The 25,358-nt window shown below is 43.6% G+C and overlaps 1 protein-coding gene across 1 annotated transcript in view; it reads left to right on the forward strand.

The window, feature by feature from the left end:
- The window catches only part of TNFSF11 (tumor necrosis factor (ligand) superfamily, member 11), a 61,893-nt gene that overhangs the window by 25,495 nt on the left and 11,040 nt on the right, over nucleotides 1–25,358 (forward strand). Inside the window, exons 3-4 of the mRNA XM_006837611.1 lie at nucleotides 20,750–20,795; nucleotides 20,872–20,970. Of these exons, the coding sequence (XP_006837674.1) occupies nucleotides 20,750–20,795; nucleotides 20,872–20,970 (145 nt within the window). The remainder of the gene's footprint in view (nucleotides 1–20,749; nucleotides 20,796–20,871; nucleotides 20,971–25,358) is intronic.

Below are 25,358 nucleotides of genomic sequence, written 5' to 3' on the forward strand. Positions count from 1 at the left end.
GTGGTGGTGGTAGTGGTGGAGGTGGTGGTGGTGAGGTGGTGATAGATGAGGTGGTAGATGTGCTGGTGTAGGTGATGATGACAGAAGTGGTGATGAACAGGTTGTGGTTGTGGTGGTCCAGGGGTATTGGTGGTGGAGGTGATGGTGGTGGTGGTAGTAACAAGGAATAATTATAATTGCAACCACTAAGACTCATATTACCAGAAAGTGTTGGTGAGCTCGGTATCTCTTGTCCTCGTTGTCTAGGTCTGCTTCTTACCTGGTGTGCGTACTCACAGTGAATGCCAGTACCTCCGTATCTTTACCTTACACCAGAAGCCAGATGGTGGTCTTACACTTAATTTATTAACTCTTCTCCCCACCCCATCCTGTGAATTCTAGCTCCTTAGAAAACCCCTCAGTTGCTTCTCTCTTCTTTATCTCCTAGTGTCACCTTAATGCAGATAATGGTCATCTTTGCTTGGGTCCTTAAAATGGTCACCCATCCACATCTTGTCTTCTCTGCCTACTTCTCCATTATAAGGTCACTTCTAGAATGTAAATCTTGAACATATATGTTACTTTCTGGCATTAAAATCCTTCAGTGGATCGCTGTAATCCTAAGGCTAAAATCTTAACATGTAACACATATGCTCTCTGTGTTCTGGAAACCCTCCCTCACCCTAACCCCTGCCTCACCTTAACTTGGGCTCAGTGGCCCCTCTGTCCTAACATGCTGGATGTTCTCTAAGCTGCCCTTCACTTCTTAAGACAGAAAGTTTCGTAAACACAGCATCCTGAGCACCACGGAATGAATGCTAGCCCACTAATAGCCATCAAGCAACTTTGTTGACTGGATGAAGGAATGAATTTTGCCCTTTTGTGAATGGTCTTTATATTCCATTCCAGGTTTTTCATTGTGTAGTTCTGGGGTGGACTTTGCGATTCTGGAAATCATTGGGTAAACAGTTAATACGCTCAGTTGCAAACCAAAATGTTGATGGTTCAAGTCCATTCAGAGGTACCTCAGATAGAAGGCCCGTCAACGTACTTGGGAAAAATCAGCCAATGAAAACCCTGTGGAGCTCCGTTCTGCTCAGACACACATGGGGCCATCACGAACTGAAGTCACCTGATTTATTTGGGTTTTTTTACCTCTTAGAGAAAGGACTGGTCTGTCTTTAGAGAAAGGCTTCAGGGTAGCTATAGAGGGAGCAACAAGGCCCACTGAGGTACTGCTGTTGCTGTTGTTAAGTGCCATCTGGTTCCGACTCACAGTGACCCTGTATAGGGTTTCCAAGGAGTGGCTGGTGAGTTTGAACCACTGACCTTGTAATTTAGACCGACCTTGTGGTCTAGTGCTTATCCTACAGCACCACACCAGGACTCCAAAGTGGCATTAGTTATTTTCCAAGTAGAGGATTAAAGTTGAGACATGGTAAATAGCACAGTTAACCCAAGATACCACACTGTAGTTATTCGGCCAAGTTCTGAAACTTAAAAAGAAGTGTCATAGTGGGAGACATTTAAAAATTGGGCTCTTTATGAAGAGTAATATTGCTGTCACAAGACTACTTTATGAAAACCCGAGGGGAACTTTAACTAATGCAGAAGATTCCTCATTTAAACCGTGAAGGTTAAACAATAAAAACTAATTTTCTATTCCCAGCCTACCCATCACACTGCTAGGGAGAGCATCACTCTGCTTTATGAAAACAAGGGGGTTCTATTCAAATTTCAGCCCTATTCAAATTCAAAGGGGGTATAGTTTGTTATCTGCCTAATCAGCTGACTTCTTTTGGAAGAGATGGTACCTAAGTGGTTGTATGTAAGGGAAGTATGAGGGGAGGATGCTAGGAGTGGGGCCCACCTCCTATAAAAAGAGAGTTTTTATAGATTGTCTTGGGATCGTGGTGGTTGATTCCGCTGAACAGACATTAGGCCTTAGTGAACAGTGGTGGTGGGTAGAAGACACTGTATTGAGAAGACTTGGGCTTTGGGTGGGTTTTTTTATTGGTAGTTTATGCCTGAAAAATAATGAATGTTAGGTATCAAGAAGTAAAGTTACAAATTTAGTCAGAGATCTCCTCCCATCTGTCTATCTGCCGTACCGTGGTGCCTTGTGTGTTGCTATGATGTGTGAAGCTTTGCCACTAGGATTTCAAAGACCTGTTACCCCTCTCCTCGGCTTCTGGTCAGACCTCTGGGCCCCTAGTTTAGTCCACAGCTTCGACCGAGGATGGTGAGAGGATACTACCTCCCACTGCTCAGGACTCTCTGCGTTTTCTGCCTTGGTGCTCTAAAGAATCTGGGCTGAGATGAATGGGTCCCACTGCTGGTCTTCTGTAACATGGCTCTAAGTGACACACTGGCCAGTGAATCCGCTTTTTGCTTTAGGGTGGCTTTGGAGGGTTGCCATTGACTTTTTTTTTTAATGTTTTATTGTGAATCATATGATAGTTTACATGTGAGAACTTTAGTTTTACATTCATTCCATCGTATATCATTTCATTGCCATGATTCCAATCCCCTCCATGCATCATCAATCAACCAAAGGGTATACCCTAGAAACCTTCCCCCTTCACTTCCCCCCCACCCCCCCAGTCTTCAGCCCACAGTCCCTTTCCCTCTCTGGGTCCAAAGTCCCCCGCCACTTCATCACTCCACGTCATCGTCTCTGTCTCTATCTCAGGCATCTCTGTTTCTCTGGGTAGGGTCCTGCTCTTGGCTCTTCTCCGTTGATGGTCCCAGAGACCTCCGCTCCTAGACTGGAGAATTAATCACTCCCTTCCTTGTTACAAAACGTCTACTTTTGCATTTCCGATCCTCATATTCCGCCCTGATAAGTATTATTCACTACAGTATCACGAGTTACCCATCTGTATTTCCTTTTATCAGCTCCGCCCAGACAGATTGAATAGTACCTACTGGAGATTCTGCCTTCCTCCATACTCCCTAGCACCAGGTTCCCTCTTGAAAGCTTGTAAGCCAGTCACTTCTTGCCTTTGTAGTTCCCCCTCCCCATTTGCATATCCAATGTCCAAGTTGCCCATCTCCGTCCACTCTGTGTGTGGAGGGGGTGGGAATGTTTCTTGCTGTGAGGATTTGTTCCTTCTTTTGAGTTGCTGCTCCATAGGTTTAGGTCAAATTCATCAGATTGTATCAGCTCACTCTCTCTCTCTTTTTTTTTTTTTCCCTCTTCTTTCTTCTCCGATCATCTAGTCGTCTGGTCCAGGTCACGTGGGTATCATCTGCAAGTGTGGGCGCTCCTGTGCATATGCCCTCTCTTTCCGTCAGCCGGTAGCTCCACTCTCCTCTCGAGTCCTCCGTGGCCACACCACTGACTCTGGGCCCAGGAGTCCCCAGGCCTCTTCACACTGCTTGCCAACCAGGTCCCCAACTGGGTCCACAGAAGTCCACTGAACATTGTAGGGCTTAGCTTGCCGCTTCATTGCTGCTTTTACCCCACTTCCCCCCATCGGTGATGCGTGTGGTCACCAATCAGAGTGTGCATTTCCGTGAGTCTTAGTCTTGGAAGGGGGTTTGCGTTGAGAGGACCTGGGCCATTGACTTTTATTTAAAAGTATATATATAATAATTCAGCTGCATCCAGATTCATATAAAGTGTTCCCACACAATCTGTGGGTTAAAGGCTAGTGTGAGCATCAGAAGAACCCTGGTGGCACAGTGGTCAACCGAAAGGCTGATGGTTCGAAGCCATCCGTTACTGAGTGAGACAGAACTGCGACAGTGGCTTCTGTCAGGATTTACAGCCTGGGATACTCTCTGGGGCAGTCCTTCTCTGTCCCATAGGCTCACTACAAGTCTGAACTGACTCAAAGTCACAAGTGTGGGGGGTTTTGGTTTGTTTTCCTGGAAAGGGTCTGAGAGGGAGGAAAGAGAGAGGCTGAGCCACCTGTCCTACATCTTACCTCTTTAAGTGCTGCAAAGAGTACCTGGTGGGTACACGCTCTGGGCTTTGAAAACCAAGAGGGCGATAAAAGCTTTGCAGTTAGAGGTGAGTTCTTGCAATACACTAAGGTCTCTTGGCAAGGGCGTTTGGCAGTGTTACTAGTTGCCACGGAGTAGATCCGACTTAACAACGACACCACGTGTGCAGAGTAGAGCAGCTCCATGCTGTGACCTTGCAGAAAGTGATCATCTTCCAAGGTACCTCTGGATGGGTTCTAACGCCCAGCCGTTTGGCTAGTAACTGGGTTCTGAACCATCTATTTGTGCCACTAAGGGATAACATCATGGGAGCAGTTGTAAAAGTCTAGTCGGGAAGAGAGGACAGAATGCTTGTAGGAATCAGTGGGGCCCCAAATGCCCTTAGGGGTGATGCAGAGTTGTTATTAGCTGCTATCAAGTTGGTCCCCAACTCATGACGCCCCATACACAACAGAAAAAAATGCTGCGGAGCCTGGCAGTGCACCATCCCCATAATCAGTTGAGGATAAGATGGTTGTGGTCATGGGCTGGTTGTCAGAAGATCTCCAAACCTTTCTTTTTAGTCTCTCAGGGAGCTCTGCTGATACCTGCTCAGCTCCATAGCAACACACAAGCCTCCAATGACAGACAAGTGATGAGTGCAAATGAGGCACACTGTCTGGGATTCGAACCCTCATCTCCTTCATGGAAGGCAAGAATGTTATGGTGGAACCACCACCACCTCTGCTTTCTTTGGACTTCAGGGGAAGACTAACAAGAGAGTCTGGAACCTGGAGTATAGTCAGGCCCAGACATACAGGGTCTTGTGAACTTGCTCCATAGTCTGTGGGCAGTCTATGGAACTTGCTCCATTGTCTGTGGGCAGCCCAGACATACAGGGTCTTGTGAACTTGCTCCATAGTCTGTGGGCATTCATTATTTTTCAAACTTGCTCCATAGTCTGTGGGCAGGATTTTAAGGAGAGAAAGGACCTGCTTCTGTTAGCGCTGTAAGACGGGCACTCTTGCCTTAGCAGAGAGGTGGTCAAGAGAACAGGAAACTCTGAGAAGAGAGGTAGCTGTTCTTGTGATCCTAGGAAGCAAGAATGAAAGCTTGCAGGCAGGACTGGAGTAGAGGGGATGGATTCAGAACTGTTTACAAGGTGAACTCTGTAGGACTTCTCTGCAGGAAGAGGAAACAGCCTATTCATTTCTAGAAACAACCCGTGTGTGGCATTCATGTACTAACTCAGCGGATGAATACACTATTCTTGTAACTAGGTTGGAGAGAATTACATGAATGGTAGCAGTTAAGATGTTAAAATGAATGCATTACGTATGTTAACAAGAGTATGAACCCTGTATTATGTCTGGCAAACGGGGTGTTAAATCCTTGTTCCACCAGCCAGATGTCCCTGCAGCTGCTACTGGTATTGCAGACAGAGGCAGCCACCTGAGACCCCAGCTGTGTGCTGGTGCCAGTGGTTTCCGCAGCATCTGGTCACACACATGACTTCTAGGCTCAGATTGACAGGTACTGCCTGGTGGCACACGGCACCTCAGAATGCGCAGGTGGGGATTTTAGGTTGAATAAGACGCTGCGGGTTAATGCACTGCACTGCTGTTATAAAGTTGTTTGAACCAAAAGGTTGACGGTTCAAGATCATCAGCCATGCCTTGAAAGCCCTATACAGGGTCGCTATGGGTCGTAACCAACTCGACAGCACTTAACCACAGCAACAGCAAGGCCCATGTCAGATTTCAGCAACTTGAACTTCTCAGGGAGCCTTCTTTACAGTTGGAAATGGCCCTGGCTGCAGCTGAAATCTAAGGAGCTCTGGTAGCGTAGTGGTTACGAATCAGGCTGTGAATCGCAAGATCAGCAGTTCGAAACTACCAGCTGTTCCGCGGGAGAAAGAGAAGGCTTTCTGCTCCCTTAAAGATTTACGGCCTTGAAAACCCTGTACAGGGTCACTATGAGTTGGAACCGACTCCACGACACATAACAACAACAACAGCTGAAATCTACTTTTAGACTTAAAAAACACTGCAAACAAACTTAAGACCAATTTAATACCACTGACTCCTGAATCAGAATGTCATCAAAGTCTTGTTTGGAGCAGAAAGCCAACTGAATTTACTTTGTTGTGTGCTGTACATGTTTCGATTACATGAATCAAAATTCTCGTAACTACTCCAAGGAGTTGAAATTACTCATACCAAACCAAGCTCACTGCTGTCAAGTCGCTTACCACTCATGACGACCCCAAGTCTTGCAGGGTAGAACTGAGCTCTATGGGGTTTTCTTGTTTGTAATCTTTATGGAAGGTGATCTCCAGACCTTTCTTCTGCAGCACTGCTGGGTGGATTAGAACCACTAACTTGTAGATTACTAGTCTAGCATAAACCATTTGTATGCCACACTGGGACTATGAAAGTTCTGAGAGGTTTTTATATTTATTCTTACACAGTACAACCTCGTCTAAGTGACATTCAGGGACCAAGAACAAGTCAGTAGTGGGAGTACTGTCTTTGGCAAAATGATCTTCAAGTGTCTGCACAGAGCTTGGCTCCAGCGGACTGGATCCACAGTCTGCAGTTGATAAGATTCCCCTGTTGCGCTCCTTGGAGTCGGCTGCTTGGATGTTGAGTCAAAGAGAAGTGTAAAAGAGGGAGGGCTAGAGACCACAGTGACACAACCACATTGTTCTTCTGTGTACTTTGTTTCCTGGAGGAGAAATTGTGAAACCCAAACATTTTATATGAGTGAAATAAAAGTTGTGGCTTTTAAAAAAATCCTATCGGTTGTTTTCCTGTCTGTTTTAGATGTACGACGACAGCCAGAGTTGTCCAAGATGAAACATTAAAGCTGTCTAAATAGGAAAATACCACAGTGAGAGGATTAGAACGATGTTGTGAAATGTTCTCATCTCTTTTGTTTTTAAGAGTTTAGGGTGAGGGTGCATTGCAGTTTAAAATCTCTGAAGCCTGGCTGTGGTACCCTGGGCTTTTCAATGTCAGGCAATGTCCACAAGGTGGCAGCATGCTAGAGGATTTCTTTTAACCTTGACTTGGTAATGGTGTCTTTGGCTGCCTACCAGATTTGTACCATTAGTTATCATAATTTAGGCTTAAATTATGCTTATTTAAAAAGGAATAAATTCAGTAGAAAGCTGACTTGTTATAGTAGAGCCATAAATAAGTGTATTCATTCTTGTGAAGTTTCATATATTGTAAGTAAAAATCATAGTTGTCATACAGTGGCGCCATTGGGGGGTTTGCAGACTGTACCTCTTGACCTTGTCAGAGGATGGCACCAAATAACTCCGGGGTCTGAGGAGGAGGCAGCCGGGGAAGGGGTTTCCAAGGTAATGTTGTCACTAGGGGTGCAATTACCCTCTCCGTCCCACCTGTGTCATCTGCCATTCAGGGTGCAAGGAGGCGGGTCTCCTCCTGTGCCAGGAATAGAGGGGAGGGGCCACAGGTATCTGGATGAATGGTGTGGGGGAGAGGGGTGGAATGAATGACACCAACTCTAGTGATGCCTCGGTTCTCATATGCAGTTTATAGAAACCAGCACACAATTCTTTTTGGCTTTTGCATTCGACAGATGGTGAACATCCTGTATTCAGAGAAGGCATGTATGGAGTCTTTTTGGGAATTAGTACACGGGACTCTGTTTAAACAGCTGCCATTGTGTCAGAATGGAACTATGCTCCATCGGGTTTTCAGTGGCTGAGGTCTTGGAAGGAGATTGCCAGGTTTTTCTTCTGAAGCGCCTCTAGGAAGATTTGAACCTCCAACCCTTCATTTAGCAGCTGAGCTTATTAACTGTTCGTGCTACCCACCGATGCCAAGTTGTGTTTAGGGGAGAGTCCGATAGTGAGATGGCAAGGAGAGTTTCTCCCTTCTGCTCGAGACTGTGCTGGGAGGTGTGCCAAAGCAGACTACACTCCTTTATGTAAATCTCTGGGCAATTCTGATTGCACTGATTGTTCCAAAAGTTAACCGTTTTGTTATTGCTTAACTGACTGCAGCACTTAAAGTATGATCAGACACATGTAACATTTTCTTAAAGATCTTTCATCTGGATAATTTGTCCAGAGGAAAGGAATGAGGATCTTTTTGTTGTCTAATATTAGACTATCAGAACTTTCTGGATCCCAAGAAACAATGTCTGAATTGTAAGATTTGGAAATAAAGAACTGTGCCAGTTTCAAGGTGGCACTGTGGGATAATGCACTGGACCACAAGGTCAGTGGTTCAAATTCACCTGCCACTCTTCGGAAACTCTATGCAGGGTTTCTATGAGTTGGAACCAACTCGACAGCACTAAACCACACACAATTAATGTGATAGAAATATGTAGGTGAAAATACAAGGAGAACTCCACAAAGTTTGTGGAAAAATGGAATTGAATGGTAATGGAAAATTTCTACAATTCTGTTGAAGCCGCCCTGGTAGATGGAAGTGCAAAGCTCAGACAGTCCGTGGATCTGTCAGCCAGGTGTCCTTTGGATGCTCTTTCAGGTTAGTAAGCAATTGCGCCTGGGTTGACTAGGACTCTTGGCTACTCCATGTGTGTTGCATGGCTCTATAGGCTTTTCAGGGGTTCATTTTTCAGATGGAGTTCACCAGGTATTTCTTCTGAGGCACTGGGTAGATTTGAATCTCCAGCATGTGAACTATTTGCATCACCAAGGACTCCTTCATAAAGACTCCTATGATTTTGTAAATGAAAAATATTGCAAAGGAGCATCCAGAAAAGATCAGTGCTCAAGATTTACACAGCACAGCATCTTATCTTTGAGGAAAATAATGGATCATGTCTGGAGACGCCAAGTTCTTGCATCCACAGGGCCTGCAGGGATGAGTTTTGGGGGTTCACAGCCAGACCCAGATCATGGTCTCTGAGCCAGGGTTCGGGAGGCTCTGAGAATTCTGCGACCATACTTTTCTGGTGTCCAGGCCCCCTTAGGTAAGGTCCCTTTCTCTGCCTGTCCTGCTATGCAGCCAGGTATCCGGTCTTGGTGTGGACCTGCTTTTCTAATCCCTACTCTATGGAGTAAAGAGCTCTGGTAGCGTAGTGGTCACGAATCGGGCTGCAAGCCGCAAGGTCAACAGTTCGAAACTACCAGCGGTTCCGAGGGGGAAAGATGAGGTGTTCTGCTCCCGTAAAGATTTACAGCCTCGGAAAACCTGCACAGGGTCGCTATGAGTCGGAACCGACTCCACGGCACACAACAACAACAACTCTATGGAGTGTCAAGTGAAAGGTGGACAATGAATAAGGAAGACTGTAGTAGAATTGATGCATTTGAGTTTGGGTGTTAGAGAAGATTATTAAAAGTACCATGAACTGCCAGAAGAACTAATGGTGATCGGTGTTGGCAGAAGTTCATCCAGAGTACTTCTTGGAAGTCAGACTTCGTCTCTCATACTTCAGACATATCAGGAGGGGGACCGGTCCCTGGAGAAGGGTATCATGTTTGGTCAAGTGGAGGGTCGGAGAAAAAGAGGAAGACCCCCAACAAGATGGATTGGCACAGTGGTGGCAGCGATGGCCTCAGGTGTAGCAACAATTGTGAGGTTGGCACAGGACTGGGCAGTGTTCCTTTCTGTTGTGCATAGTGTCGCTCTGAGTTGGTACCAACTCAATGGCACCTAACAACAGCAACAACAGTATAGGGAGAACACCACCCAACAAGAATGACTGGACAGGGCCTGCATACCTTTCTCCTAGCTTCCATAAGTATGTTTTCAGGGCTTTGAACTGGTTCGTTCCCTGCCAACGCCATACTGAAAATTTACATTTCCACATCAGATAATACTGAATCAGAAGCTCCATTTTAATATGTTCCTCAGGTGAGTCTTATGTGTACATCACTGGGGATCTTGTAGATTCTGATTCCGAGTATCTGGGGTGGATATGCAAATTCTAAATAGAGCATCAAACCAGGGTGAGCCAGCTTGAAGCCCTGTAAGAATCACACACTAACTGGCCAGGAAATGCTCATTTCCATGTGGAAGGGCTCACAGTTTCCCTGCCCCTTAGCCTAGTGGTGTCATTTGGCTGCTGTTTGGCCTAGACCTCAAGTGTTCAGAAAACCTCAGCTTGGCCCATTTGTGCACCTTTTGGAATGTGAGTAGAGAGAGGGCTCTTCTCAAGTTGATGGCAGGTCCAGGCCTGTAGCAGCAGGAAGTGGTTGGGCCCTACCCAGTCTAGATGTTCTCTACAAAACCATGAACCAGACATTGGTACATGTATGCCATCGTACTGCACTCTGCTTCCTTCCTGCCTCCTCCCTGTGACAGGACTAATGGTGACATCTAGAGGTAGATGCTCTGTAGTTCCACGTAACTACGTTACTTTGTCAATGTTTCTTACTCCACGTTCATGAGGCGTATTGTGTACACACAAAGATGTATACAATGTATGAAGGGGTCCTGGTGTGGTGCTGCGGGTTAATGTGCTGGACGCACTGGACCACAAGGTCAGTCTGAGGTGCAAGGTTGGTGGTTCAAGCTCACTAGCTGCTCCTTGGAAACCCTATACAGGGTCTCTATGAGTTTGAACCAACTTAATGGCACTTAACAACAACAAAAATAATGTATAAAGAACATTATATATAATGCGTTCTGCATATTATATTAGTTGTTGTTAGGTGCCATTTCAGACTCATAGCCACCTTATGCATAACAGAATGAACTACGTCCTGGTCCTGCATCTTCCTCATAATCATTGTTATGCTTGATTGCCCTTTGCTGCTGTTACTTTGCCAATCAATCTCGTTGGAGGTCTTTCTCTTTTTTGCTGAACCTCCGCTTCACCCAGCATGATGTCCTTCTCCAGAGACTGGTTCCTCCTGATAAACATGTATGAAGTATGAGAGACAAAGTCTTACCATCCTGGCCTCTTAAGCATCATTCTGGCTATACTTCTTCCCACACAGATTTGTTTGTTCTTCTGGCAGTTCATGGTACTTTTAATATTCTCCTCCAACACCATAACTGAAATGCATCAATTCTTGTATGGTCTTCCTTATTCAATGTCCAACTTTCACACGCATATGAGGTAATTGAAAATGCCATGGCTTGGATGAAGTGCACTTTAGTCCTCAAATTGGTACCTTTGTTCTTGAACACTTTAAAGAGGTCTTGGGCACCACAATTGTTTAATGCAGTACATCATTTGATTTCTTGACTGTTGCTTCTGTAGGCATTGATTGTGGATCGAAGTAAAATGAAGTCTTTGACAACTTCAGTCTTTTCTCCATTCATTGGTCCAGAAGTGAGGATTTTTGTTTTCTCTACATTGAGGTATACCCCATACTGAAGGCTGTAGGCTTTGATTTTCATCTGTATTTTAAGTCCTCTTCCCTTTCAGAAAGCAAGGTTGTATGATCTGCATATAGAATGTTGTTAATGAATCTTCCTCCAATCCTGATGCCATTGTCTTCTTGTAATCCAACTTCTTGAATTATTTACTCAGCATACAGATTGAATAAATGTGATGAAAGAATATAACCCTTACACACACACATACCTCTCCTTGTTGTGTTAAAATGAATGCCTCTTGGTCTATGTACAGGTTCCTCATGAGCACAATTAAGTGTTCTGGAGTACCAATTCTTAGCAATTTTATCCATAGCTTGTTATAATCCACACAGTTGAAAGCCTTTGCATACTCAATAAAGCACAACTAAATATCTTTCTGGGAGTCCTGGTGTGATGCTGTAGGATAAACACTGGATCACAAGGTCTGTTTGAACCGCAAGGTTGTTCGTTCAAACTCACTGGACACTCCTCAGAAACTCTACAGGGTCCCTGTTAGTTGGAACCAACTTGATGGCACTTTGCAACAACAACAAAAGCATCTTTCTGATATTCTGTGCTTTCCGCTAAGGTCCATCTGATATCAGCAATGGTATCCCTCATTTTCTGCATTCTCCTTTGAATCCAGCTTGAGTTTCTGGCAATTTCTGTCGAAGTACTGTTGCAGTCATTTACAGATCATCTTCAACAACATTTTACTTGCATGTGATAATGAGTTTGTTGGATGATTTCCATATTCCATTGGGTGTCCTCTCCTTGGAATCAGCACAAATTTGGATCTCTTCCAATTGGTTGGCCAGATAGTTGTCCTCACAGATGAGTGTGCGTCTCCAGTGCAGCATCAGATGGCTGACATTTTCAGTTTGTATTCTGACAATTCCTGGAACCTTGTTTTTCACTAATGCTTTCAGCGCAGCTTGGATTTCTTCCTTCAGTACCATCAGTTCTTGATCATATTCCACCTCTTGAAATGGATGAACAACTATCATTTATTTTTGGTATAGTGACTTTGTGTGTTGCTTCCATCCTCTCTTGATGCTTTCTGCATCAATATTTTGCCCATAGAATCCTTCAATATTTCAAGCCAAGGCTTGAATTTTTCCTTAGTTATTTCGGCTTGAGAAATGCTGAATGTGTTCTTCTCTTTTGGTTTTCTAACTCCAAGTCTTTGCATATTTCATTATAATACTTGACTTGGTCTTCTTGAGATGCTTTGTGAAGTTTTCTGTTAGGCTCTTTTTCATTTTCAGTTCTTCCATTTGCTTTAGCATCTCTACAGTGGAGAACAAGTTTCACAGTTTCTTCTGACATCCATTTGGGTCTTTTCTTTCTTTCCTGTATTTTTAATGACATTTAGCTTTCTTCCCATATGATATTCTTGGTGTCATCCCATAACTCTTCTGGTCTTCATTCATTAGTGACTAATGCATAAAATATATTCTTGAGATGGTCTCTAAATTCAGGTGGGATATGTTCAGGGTCATATTTTGGCTCCTAGGGATTTTAACTTCTTTCAGCTTCAGCCTGAACTTGCATATGAGCAATTGTGTATATAGAAATATATAAAGGTGTATATAATGTGTAAACATATGTTTTGTATCTTTGTTTTAATTAGTGCTGTTGAGTTAATTCAGACTCATGACCATGCATATGTGCTACACAGAGTTTTCAGGATTGTGAACTTTTAGAAGCGAATCATTAGGCACTTACTCCCAGAAGACTCTGGGTGGGTTCAAATCACCAGTCTTCCAGCTAGTAGTCAAGTGCTTAACCATGTGTGCCATCCATGGGGGTCTCTTGATATATATTATACATTGTGCTTGTGTATATACAGAAAGATACAGTATATATATGTGTGTGTGTGTGTATATATATATATGTTGCTGTTGTTGTTAAGTGCCGTTGAGTTGGTTCCGAACCATAGCGACCCTGTATAGGGTTTCTGAGGGTGTAAATCTTTACGGGAGTAGAAAGCCTCATCTTTCTCCCACAGAGCAGCTGGTAGTTTCGAACCACTACGCTACCAGAGCTCTCTCTATATAGTTGTTATTGTTGTTAAGTTCTGTCGAGTCGATTCTGACCCATAACGACCCTGTATAGGGTTTCCGAGGAGTGTCTGGTGAGCTTGAACCGCCAAACTTGACGTTCAAATGGCTTTTCAGTCTTGTGCATTAACCCACAGGACTCTCTGTAGAGAGAGTTGGAAATACTCTCTATATAGAGAGAGTTGGGAATTCCCACTGTTGGGAATACAGGGCACGCAAACCCAGGACATTCTAGTTCTTAAAACATCATTGAAAACCCAAAGGCTAGGCAACTGGGAGACTGGAGGTCAGCAGGGGAGAGAAATAAATCTTGGGCAGAGAGGGGAGGGACTACTGTTTAGAAAGAACCACAATACTGCACAACTCCAAAGGGGGGCCACCACTTGCGTAGACACTCTGCAAAGGATGCCCCAAGAGCTGTGCAGTGTAGCAGCATTAGGTCTAGGTGAGCCCCTGAGTTTTGTTTCTAAAAGTCAGCCACACAGTGATTTCTTTAGGACTTTAGAGTAGATAACTGTGCTTTTTAAAAAACAGATGAGATTATCATCAAGCTTAGATGTCCTGAAGGCAGAGAGAGGAATAAATCTTATCTCTAGAATCCTTCCAGCTTGTAACAGTTGATGCTGTGTTATTGCGTGCATGCATACATGTATGGATGGATTTCACAGTCTTCCTCTTCAGTTACTCTAACACGTTTCAGCTAGATGGCTGATCTTTTGATGCAAACCTTTCTGGGGATTGGTTAGCATGAATGGGTCTCCCAGTCACAGAGAAATTAGGAGTCTCTACAGATGTTTCTAGAACCTAAATATCTAAATGGAGTTCTAGGAGTCCTGGTGTGGTGCTGAGGGTTAATGCGCCAGACTGCAAAGCCATCTGAACTTCAAGTTTGGTGGTTCAAGCTCACCAGTCACTCCTCAAAAACCTTGTACAGGGTCACCATGGGTCAGAACCGACTTGACAGCACTTAACAACAACAATAACAACAACAGTAGAGTTCTAATGGGGTGCTGTAGGATAAAACACTGGACCACAGGTTAGTTTCAACCATTATTAAGCGATTCAAACTTACCAGCTGCTCCTTGGAAACCCTATACAGGGTCACTATGAGTCAGAACCAACTCGACAGTACTTATAAACAACAGCAACCAACAATAATGGAATCCTGGTGTGGCACTGTAGGATAAATACTAGACTGCTAACCACAAGCTAACGCAAAATTTGCAGTTCAAACCCACCAGTCGCTCCTTGGAAATCCTATACAGGACCTCTAAGAGTCTGAACCGACTCAATGGACGTAACAACAGCAATATGCTAAGGTGTGCTTGCCCCAAGTCATGGTATTTTCAGTCACTGTATGTGAAAGTTGAACAATGACTAAGGAAGACCAAAGAAGAATTGATATATTTGAGTTATGGTGTTAGAGAAGTGAAGAACATTAGAAGTACCATGTACCGCTAGAAGACCAAACAAATCTGTGCTGGAAGAAGTATAGCCAGAATGCTCTTTACTAGTCAAGATGGTGAGACTTTGCCTCTGGTATTTTCGACATGTTATCAAGAGGGACCAGTCCCTGAGAAGGACATCATACTTGGTAGAGGGTCAGTGAGAAAGCAGAAGACCCCAATGAGATGGGCACAGTGGCAGCAGCAATGGGCTCAAGTACAGCAATTGCGAGGATGTCTCAGGACCAGGCAGTGATTTGTTCGGTCATGCATAGGGTCGCTATGAGTCGGAACTGACTCCACGGCAACTACGAGCATGCTAAGTATTCACCACGTGTGTGTCACTGTGGTAGAACATGTTGCTTACATGTTGCTGTGATGTTGGAAGCAATGCCACTGGTATTTAAAATACCAGTAGTCACTCATAGTGACAGGTTTCAGTAGAGCTTTCAGACAAAGAGTAGGAAGAAGGACCCAGTGACCTACTAGTAAAAAAACTGATCAGTGAAAACCTTTTGAATAGCAGTGGAACACTGTCTGATAAAGTGCCATGAAATGAGCTTCAAGTTGGAAAACACTGAAGATACAAGTGGAGTAGAGCTGCCTCCTCAAGGTAGAGTTGGCCTTAATGAAGTAGATGGGACAAGATTTTGGGAAACTTCATTTACTGATAAAGCATGACTCAAAATGAGACATAGACATGTAATTGGAACGTTCAATGTACTGAGTATGAATCTAGGAAAATTGGAAGTTGTCAAACATACAATGAAACACATATTGATATCCTGGTTATTAGTGAACTGAAACAGACTGATAATGACCATCTAAAATCTGACAATCATATGGTCTGCTAGTCTGGGAATGCCAAATTGAAGAGGAATGGTGTCACATTAGAACTTTTCAAGTTCTTTAAGTACAATGCTATCTGTGATAGGATGATATCCAAAGACCAGTTAATACAACTCTTATTCAAATATACATACCAATCATTAGTGCCAAAGATGAGGAAATTGAAGATTTATATCAACTTCTGCAGTCTGAAATTTATCAAACATGCAATCAAAGATGCCTTGATAATTACTGGTGATTGAAATGCAAAAGTTGAAACCAAGAAGGATGAGCAGTTGGAAAATATGGCCTTGGTGATAGAACTGGTGCTAGAATATTGGAAGACTAATGACTTATTCTTTGCAAATACCTTTTTACAACAACATTAACAGCAAGTGGAGAAGAATATTAAAGGTGCCATGGAATGCCAGGAGAACAAACAAAAACTGAAGAGAAACAAATCCACAAGAGCAAAGAATGGCCTTAAGTACATCCCACTGGGATTTAGAGATCATCTCAAGAATAAATTTGATGCATTCGGCACTAATGACCGAAGACCAGACAGATGACATCAAGTACATCATACATGAAGCGAGCAGAAGGTCATTAACAAGACAAGAAAGAGAGAAAAGACCAAAATGGATGCCAGATGAGACTCGGAACCTTGCTCTTTAACAGAGTGTAGCAAAGCAAGTAGAAGAAATGAAGTAAAGGAGCTCCTTTACTGAATAGAAAAGTTGTAAGGACAGCTCTAGAAGACAAAGTGTTTGCAAAAAATGGCACCAGCTATTCTGGTGTGACGCTGTAGGATAAAGCACTGGACTGCAAGGTCAGTTTGGACCACAAAGTCTGCAATTCAAGCTTACCAACCACCCCTTGGGAACCCTATGAGTGAGTCTAAGGTGGCTATGATTCAGAACCGACTTCACGGCACTTAACAACCACAACATCCCTCTCAGAGTGCTCTCCACTCAGCTGGGTTTGATATTCACTTCAGTGGTCACGCCGTACTCAGACTCCATACTCTCAGGTACAGGGTTTATTAGAGAAGTAAACAGGTTCAGAAAATGCTCATGGCATAGTGATTATGGTCAGAATGCCCTCTCCTCAGCTGTACCCACAGGCAGGCCTCTGTTTGTCTGGGCAGTGTTATAAAGCTTTTTTAGGATTGCTGATAATTGTTTACAGGACACACCACTCCACCATAAATCTCAGTCTGAAGGCACTCAGCTCTAGCTCCATGAGTCAGCAAACCTAGTTCCCCAGTTAAGTTCCTGGAAGCACCCCACTCTGCAAGAAGCCTTCTTACTTGCCCTGTGCATTGGAAAACCCACCACTCTGTCCCATTGGTTCTTGTGCTTATGTTCTTCTGTTCCTCTTCTGGTATCACAGTTTCTGTCCCTGGACCCAGGAGGGTCAGTGTTCGGAGATCTCTGGGTCCAAAGGATGTGCTCCTGGTTTGTCTTCTTTGAAGGTAATGAGATCCCCCTTTCTGCTTCTGAGATGGCTCATTTTATACCCAGCAGGCTGTCAAAATTGGCCCACTCACAACTGGATCACATAATCCATCAACATCTTCCCCCACCTTTTCTTATTGTGACCTCTCAGATAAAAAAGAGTGTTTGGTGTGAGTTTACAAAGACTATGGCTGGACAGTGAATAAGGAAGATCGTAGAAGAATTGATGCCTTTGAGTTGTGGTGTTGGAGGAGAATACTGAAAGTGCCATGGACTGCCAAAAGAACCAATAGATCTGTTTTGGAAGCAGTGCAACCAGAGTGCTCCTTGGAGGCCAAGATGGCTAAGCTTCGTCTCTCATACTTTGGACACATTGTCCGGAGAGAGCAGTCGCTAGAGAAGGATGTCTTGCTGGGTAAGGTCAGAGAAAAAGAGGAAGACCCCCAATGAGATGGATCAGCCAGGTGACATCATTGATGGCGTCAAGTGTGGCGGTAGTGAGGTTGGCCCAGGATCGGACATTGTTTCGTTCTGCTGTGCGTGGGGTCGTTATGAGTCGGTTCCTACTCGATGGCACCTGACAACAACAACATGGCTGGAAGAGGCATTACATAATCCACTGCACCACAGTATTATAATGAAAAATACAAAGACCTGGAATTAGAACCATCGGGAGAACACACTTGGCATTTCTCAAGATGGAAGAACCGAAGAAAAAAATTCAAGCCTTTAGTTACCATACTGAAGGCAAAATATTGATCAACACAAATAATTAAAACATGGAAGGAATGCACAGAGTTACTGTACCAAAAAGTGTAGGTTGATATTCAACAATTTCCAGAGGACAGCATACGATCAAGAAGGTATTGAAGGAAGTCTAAACTTCAAAGCACTGAAGGTCTTGGTGACAAACAGTGCTCCAGGAATTGGCTGAGTGCCAATTGAACTTTTCAGCACACAGATGCAGTGCTGAAGATGCTCATTCCTCTATGCCAAGGAATTTGAAAGATAACTACCTGACCAATACTATTGCTAGCCACAGCCCTCAGGGGAGAAAGGTGGCTCCTTATGGTAAACACTGGGCTGCAAACCACAAGGTTGGCGATTTGAATTTGCCAGCCGCTCTGTGAGAGAAAGAGGAGGCTTAGAAACCCTATTCATGGTCGCTATGAGTTGGAACTGACTTTATGGCACTCAACAACAATATATGTATGTGAAAGATGAACAATAAAAAATGAAGACTGAAGAGAAGTAGATGCTTTTGAATTATGGTGTTGGCAAAGAATATTGAAATTACCATGGAGTCCTGGTGTGGCGCTATGGGTTAATGCGCCAGACTGCAAAGCCATTTGAACTGCAAGGTCGGCAGTTCAAACTCACCAGCTTCTCCTCCGAAATCCTATACAGGGTCGCTATGGGTGGGAATCGACTCGATGGCAATTAACAACCAGATGATCGAACAAAATATTTTGGAAGAAGTACAGGCAGAATATTCCTTAGAAGTGATGATGGTGAGACTTTGTCTCACGTACTTTGGATATATTATTGGGTCTGCCAGTGTCTGCAGAAGGAAATCATACTTGGTAAAATTAGAGGGTTAGTGAAAAAAAATGGTAGACTCTCAGTGGGATGGATTAACCCAGTGGCAACAACAAAGGGCTCACACATAACAACTGGTGCAGGACCAGATAGTGTTTCTTTCTGTTGTGCGTAGGGTCCCTATGAATCAGAAATGACTTGATAGCCCTTAACAACAACAGCAGTAATGCTGAGGATCCTGGTGGCACAATGCTGGTAGCTCAGAAGTTAAAACACTTGGCTACTAACTGATGCTCAAACTCAGCAGCAGCTCTCAGGGAGAAACGTGTGACAGTTTGCTTCTGTAAAGAAAGCCTGTGGGGTCATTTTCTTTTGTCCTACAGGGTGGCTGGTAGTGGTAGTGGTTGTATGTTGTATGTTCCAACTCATAGCGACCCTGTGTAAGAGTTCCAAGGCTGTAAATCTTTTACGTGGATGGGGATGCAGAAAGCCTCATCTTTCTCCCATGGAATGGCTGGTGGTTTCGAACTTCTGACCTTAAGGTTAGCAGCCCAACTCGTAACCACTACCAGAGTTCCTTACAGGGTGGCTAGGAGATGGGATTTATTTGAGGCGTCAGGTTTGGTTTTGGTTTATGCTAAGTGCAGATTGGACCATTGTGTTTCATAGGGTTTTCATTGGCTCTTAATAAATAAACAGTTCATTCTGCAACTGGTGATGAGGCTGCAGGTGCCGGAACTACCTTGGGGATGATGTTTCGTGACTCATGAGCTGGTCTAGAGCAGACTGGTATCTGCTAACAGCAGCATGCTGAGTGCTTTCTGGCAGAGTCTCCTTTAATCTCCACAACCACCTTCTTGGCTAAGGTACTCTTTATAGCTGCAATTTACATCTGAGGAAAGTGGTAGGGCTGATCAGGGATTTGAATCCTAATCAAAATCTGAGCTTTCATCAACTCCTCCTCCTCCTCTCCTTGTCCCAAGATGTGACTTTAATGTGAACTAAGGCCTTGATTGAGGTGGGTATGTGAGTACCTACTGGATTCTTCATTGTCAACACTTTAATTGAGATACGCAATTACCAACACTCTGTGTAGTGTATTTGTTATTTTTCTGGCTTGTGCTTTTAAGCCTCTATTTGTAGTAATATTTTAAGTTAATTATTGGTACTCTAAAAGCTCTTACACTGCCATATAGTACTTTAAATACAGTGTGATGTTTTTAAAATAAAATATTAGACACTGGGAGCAGGGCATCATTCTCTCTCCTGTGGGCTGAGCTTCAGTGTTATGACAGGAATTCACTAATGAAATAGACATAAAAAGGATCTCCTTGAAGATTTAAGAGGGTCATATATTGTGTGTAATTGTTATTTTACCCGTTAACTTCGTTTTCATTTGTGTACCTGCTACATAGCTTTAATTATGTTCAATTATTCCACGTTTTGTAAATTACATTAAGTCTTTTATTCCTTCTTATTGTCCAGAGCATTTAGTTGGATGGTATGTGCGGTCTAATTTTTAAGCACTTTAGCGTAAGTCTTTGGGGTGAGCTTCTCTTGATAACTACCTAGAACATTAAAGCATTTCACCGCTACTACACTTCTAAAGGGGCGATGGTGGCAAAGTGGATTACGTTTTGGGCTGCTAACCACAAGGTGAGCAGTTTGAATCCACCAGCTGCTCTGCGTGGAAAGATGAGGCTTTCTGCCCCTGTAAAGATTTGTAACCTTGGAAAAGGGTTTCACAGTCTCTATGAGTTGGATCCAATGAGGTGGCACACAACAATGATGTCTAAACCAAAACAAAAATCCCACTGCCATTGAGTTGATTCCTACTCATAGCAACCCTCCGTAGGGTTTCCGAGATGGTAAATCTTTATGGCAGCAGATAGCCTCATCGTTCTCCCACAGAGCAATGGGTGGGTTTGAACTGCCACCCTGGTGTTTGACAGACTAACCCACAGTGCCCTGTGGGCTCCTTATCTTTTAAAGGAAAATGTTAATTTGTTGTATGTGGCACTGTAGGATAAGCACTGGACTGCTAACCACAAGGTCAGCGGTTCAAACCCACCAGCTGCTCCTCGGAGCCTATACAGGTTTCAACTAGACGGCCTGTAACAACAGTCCTGAGTTCTTGACTGCTCTATAGGAGAATGAGTGTGTAAACAAGACTTTTGTCCATTTCTTTTCAGGAATTACAACATATTGTTGGATCACAACACATCAAAGCAGAGAGAGGTAAGCATGACTCTGTGCATCTTTGAAGTTTCACAGGCTCACTACTCTCAGCTAACCTGGTTTCTCCCATCTCCAGCTCTGGTGGAAGGTTCATGGCTAGACCTGGCCAGGAGGGGCAAGCCGGACACTCAGCCTTTTGCTCACCTCACTATTAATGCCACCGACATCCCATCAGGTAAGTTTTATTTGCATGCAGCCTGAGGTATATTTCAGGAGTCATTTATCAGTCCATTTGAATATGCAAACTTAGCTAGTCTGTAAGACAGTAGTTTTGTGCAGGAGCATTAGTGTAAAGCCAATTCCCAGAAGGCAAAGATCTTATATATACAAAGCATATTGCTGTGTTCCCACTTTTCCTTCATTTCTGATATCCACCTCCCCCTTCCCCAGCACGCTCTTTCTCAGCCTCTTTAGTCAGTCTCTTCAACCTAGTGCCCCACTGTGGTGTGTTGTAGGATAAGCAATGGACTGTTAACCACAAGTCTAGTGGTTCAAACCCATCAGTGGCTCTTGAAAACCATAAACAGGGTTGCTATGAGTCGGAACGGACTCAATAACAACAGTAGCCATCAACAGCTAATCCAGAACTCATAGCTAAAAGTACATTGTCCTTGGGTGTGTTCATTCTCTGGGACAGCTCACAGAACTTGTGGGAGATAGTATTCTTACAACTACTGGTTTTATTATAGTTAAGTGCCGTTGAGTTGGTTCTGACCCACAGTGACTCTGTATAGGGTTTCTAAGGAATGGCCGGTGAGCTTGAACCACCAACCTTGCCATCCAGCACATTAACCCACCGTGCCACACCAGGACTCCCTGATTATAGTGTTGTTGTTGCTAAGTGCCATCGAGTTGATTCCAACCCACAGCGACCCCTGTATAGGGTTTTAGAGGAGCGACTGGTGAGCTTGAACCGCTGACCTTGCGGTTCAAACCGGCTTTGCAGTGCAGCTCATTAGCCCGTAGTCCCACTTTTACTGTATTATAGTAACAGGATCTAAATCAGGCCTTTCTTCAGGAAGAGCAGCATGGATGAGATCTAAGAAGGTCCCAGATGGGGTTTCAGGCCTTATTAGTCATTCCAGCAGAACAGGCCATATCATGGCTCCTGAGACTAGTTGATACCAACTCCCCAGGTGTGTTGTAGCCAGCACCCCCATTCAGCACTGCTGCTCCAATGTGTCCTGCAAAGCCCAGATGTCAGCATCCCAGTTACTCCAAGGGCCGTTTCACATAAACCAAGGCCACAAACCACCTGATTTCAGGTAAAGCTAGATCCTTTGCCCCACATCCTATTACAAAATTTGAGAGCCCTTAACACCTGTTGCTTATTACTGTCGAGTCAGTTACGACTCATAGTGACTTTGTATAGGGTATTCGAGGAGCTGCTGGTGAGTTTGAACCGCCAACCTTAAAGTTCAAACCGACTTGCCATCCAGTGCTTACCATACAGCACCGCACCTTAACGTCCTCTAGCCTGATGGAAAGTTGATTGCTGTTGATCCACACTCAAGCTGACATGCTGGCAACAATGATTCTCAGTCATCCCAGAATGGGCGTCGTGAGAACATTCACTTTGTTGAATCAGTGCAGGTGTTTACTTTAAAAGACTGGTTGGGTGTGTATAGTTGAAAGGGCAATCCTTTGCTGTACCTTTTTTTTTTTTTTAGTTTTAGTTTTTAGTATGAACTGAATGAAGGTTTACAGGGCAGATCACCAGTTTCATATTCAGCAAATCATTGCAATGCTTACAATCCCCTCTATGCACCATCAGCTAACAGTTTTTACTTCTATAACCCCTTTTTATCTTTCTATGTACACATACCCCATTTAAATGTCCAAGGTCACTTTTTTATTTTAAGTTTTTATTGTGAGCTGAGTGATCGTCTACATGGAGAACATCAGCTTTACATCACCCTTTTCATTGCAATTACAATCTCCTCCCTGCATCATCATTCAACAGTATTGCATCCATTCCCTCTGTTGTTTTGTTTTGTTTTGTTGTTGTTGTTTTGTTTGGGTCAGGGGATGTTCACAGAAACACTCAGAAATATATAATAATATAAATAACCAAAGGGCACATTCTGCAAGCCTGCCTCCTGGCCTCCAGCACCCAGTCCCTCTCTTCCCATGAGTCCAGCGTCCTCAGCTGGTTCCTTTTTTTTTTTAAGATTTTAGGGTTTATTTTTCCTCTGGTGAAAAATCCACAGTCATCGCAGAATATTTATTCCTTCTTTTTGCCAGCACCAACATTGACCTTTGCAGTCCCCCTGACTTTCTGTGTTTTTGTGTTCTCTGGTGTCGCTGTTTCTCTGGATAGGTTTTATTATAGTTAAGTGCTGTTATTATAGTTAAGCATTCCACCTATGCTCTTCTCCCTTGATGGTCTTAGGTCCTCTGTTTCTGGAATTTAAGATTAACTACTTCCCCATTTTTGTTCCAAAACTTCTATCTTTACAATTGTGACAGTCGCAATTAGTCATGAAATCAATTATTCACTATGAATTCGTAAGAATCTTATCCTCATCTCTTTTCAACAGATCCGTCTAGACAAGATGAAAACTATTCAATGGGGACTCTACCTTCCCCTGCACACTCTTAAACTAAACTTCCTCTTGAAAACTTGTAAGCCAGTCACTTGCCTTTATTGCCCCTCATTTTAGGTAGCCAATGTCTTAAGTTGCCTGCCCTTATCAACCCTGTGTATAGAGGGGATAGCTTTGATACTTGATGTGAAGACTCTGTTGGTATTTTGAGCTACTACATCCATGAGTATACGTCAAGTTCATCAAGTTGTAGCAATTTACACTCATTTCTTTTATCATAATTTTTTAAATCCTCCTCTAGTCGAGTTCTGATTATCAAGCCATTGAGGCTAGGTCAGATGGATACTATCTGCAAGTTTGGGCATTCTTGTGTGTTTCTCCTCACTTCATATCAGCTGGATACCTCACTCTCAGCTCTAGCCCTCTGTGGCTATGTCCTTGTCCGTAGGTTCTGGAGACCCATGGTCTCACCACACTTCAGACCAAACAGCCCTTCCTCTTCCCTCGCTCATCCCTGGGTCAATGGGAATCTATGGAATGTGGTTGAACTCAGTCCATTTCTTCATTGCTGCCTTTCCCCCTCTTCCAATCACCAGTAGACCAATGTGGTCTACGTTGCCTGCTCATATTGTTCCTTGAGTTTCAGTGTTGGAGGGGGGTGGGGTTGTCTTGAAGAGACTTGATTGCTTGCCTTGATGGCTCCCCAGTGAACAACTTGTTTGTTCTTGTAGTTGTATCATACTGCCATTTTTGTTCTGGAATTTTCTTGCTGATCTTTCTTTGAAGATGTATCTTTTGTTGCTCTAACTGTTCAAGGCTGGTCTGCATGTCTTTTCTAGTGGAAATGTCCCACTTCATAAGGTTCTGGATGGGGCTCAGCTTTCTACCTAAGGTCCTATACACTGCAAAGACTCTGCAAGAAGCCTATTTCACTGGGCAATTTCTAGAACCCCTTTTAGGTGTTCCAATCAGTTATAGACTGAAGATGGGTTTACAAGCTTTCTGTAATTAAGTTTCCTAACATTCCTTTCTATCCCACTCAAATGCCTATTTTACAATAGTCGGCAGGGAAAACCTATATTCATAAGGCAGTCAAGTGTCTTAACATTTTTTTCCCCTCTTCAGACTATGCATCGATCCCTGTATCACAGAGCCCTGTTATTGCAAGTTTGAGCATACATCACTATTTACCTCTGTCCCATTTAGTCCATGCAAACCTGTCTCAGTGTTCCCCTATCTATCTTGTTCTGCCATCTCAACTCCCCCTTTTCATTTATTGCCGTCCCCAACACCTGAACTATGATGTGTCTACCCCTACCCTGTGCTCCACCGTCCCCTCCCCTCCACACCCCCAAACTCCCACCCCTACCGGTAACCAACAAAGAATTTTTTTCCTTTTTAGAATGGGTATCTTTTCTTAAGATTTTACAATAATGGTCTTAATATTTATCCTTTTGTGACTGACTAATTTGACTCAGCATAATGTCCTAAAGGTTCATCCGTGTTATGTGGTGGCTTGCAGCGTCCTTGTTATTCTTCAAGGTAGGATAATATTGCATTGTGTGTATGTACCAAAGTTTGTTTATCCATTCTTCCATTAATGGGTACTTAGGCTGTCTCCATCTTTTTGCTATTGTAAACAGTGCTGCTATGAACGTTAGTGTGCATATATCTACTCATGTTATGGCTTGTATTTCTTGTGGATATATGCCAAGTAGAGGAATTACTGGATCATATGGTATTTCTATATCCAACATTCTGAGGAAGTGCCATACTGTTTTCCAGAGTGGTTAGACCATTTTACATTCACACCAGCAATGCAGGAGGGTCCCAGTCTCTCACATCCTCGCCACATTTACTGTCCTCTACTTTTTTGAACTTCACTGTTATTGCTGGTGTGAGATGGTATCTCATTGTTGTTTTGATTTGCATCTGTATAATGGCTAATGATTATGAACATTTCTTCATATGCTTATTGGCTGCCCAAATCTCTTCTTTGGTGAAGCATCTGTTTGTG

This window comes from Chrysochloris asiatica, unplaced genomic scaffold (assembly GCF_000296735.1).
Source record: "Chrysochloris asiatica unplaced genomic scaffold, ChrAsi1.0 scaffold00022, whole genome shotgun sequence".
NCBI lineage: Eukaryota > Metazoa > Chordata > Mammalia > Afrosoricida > Chrysochloridae > Chrysochloris > Chrysochloris asiatica.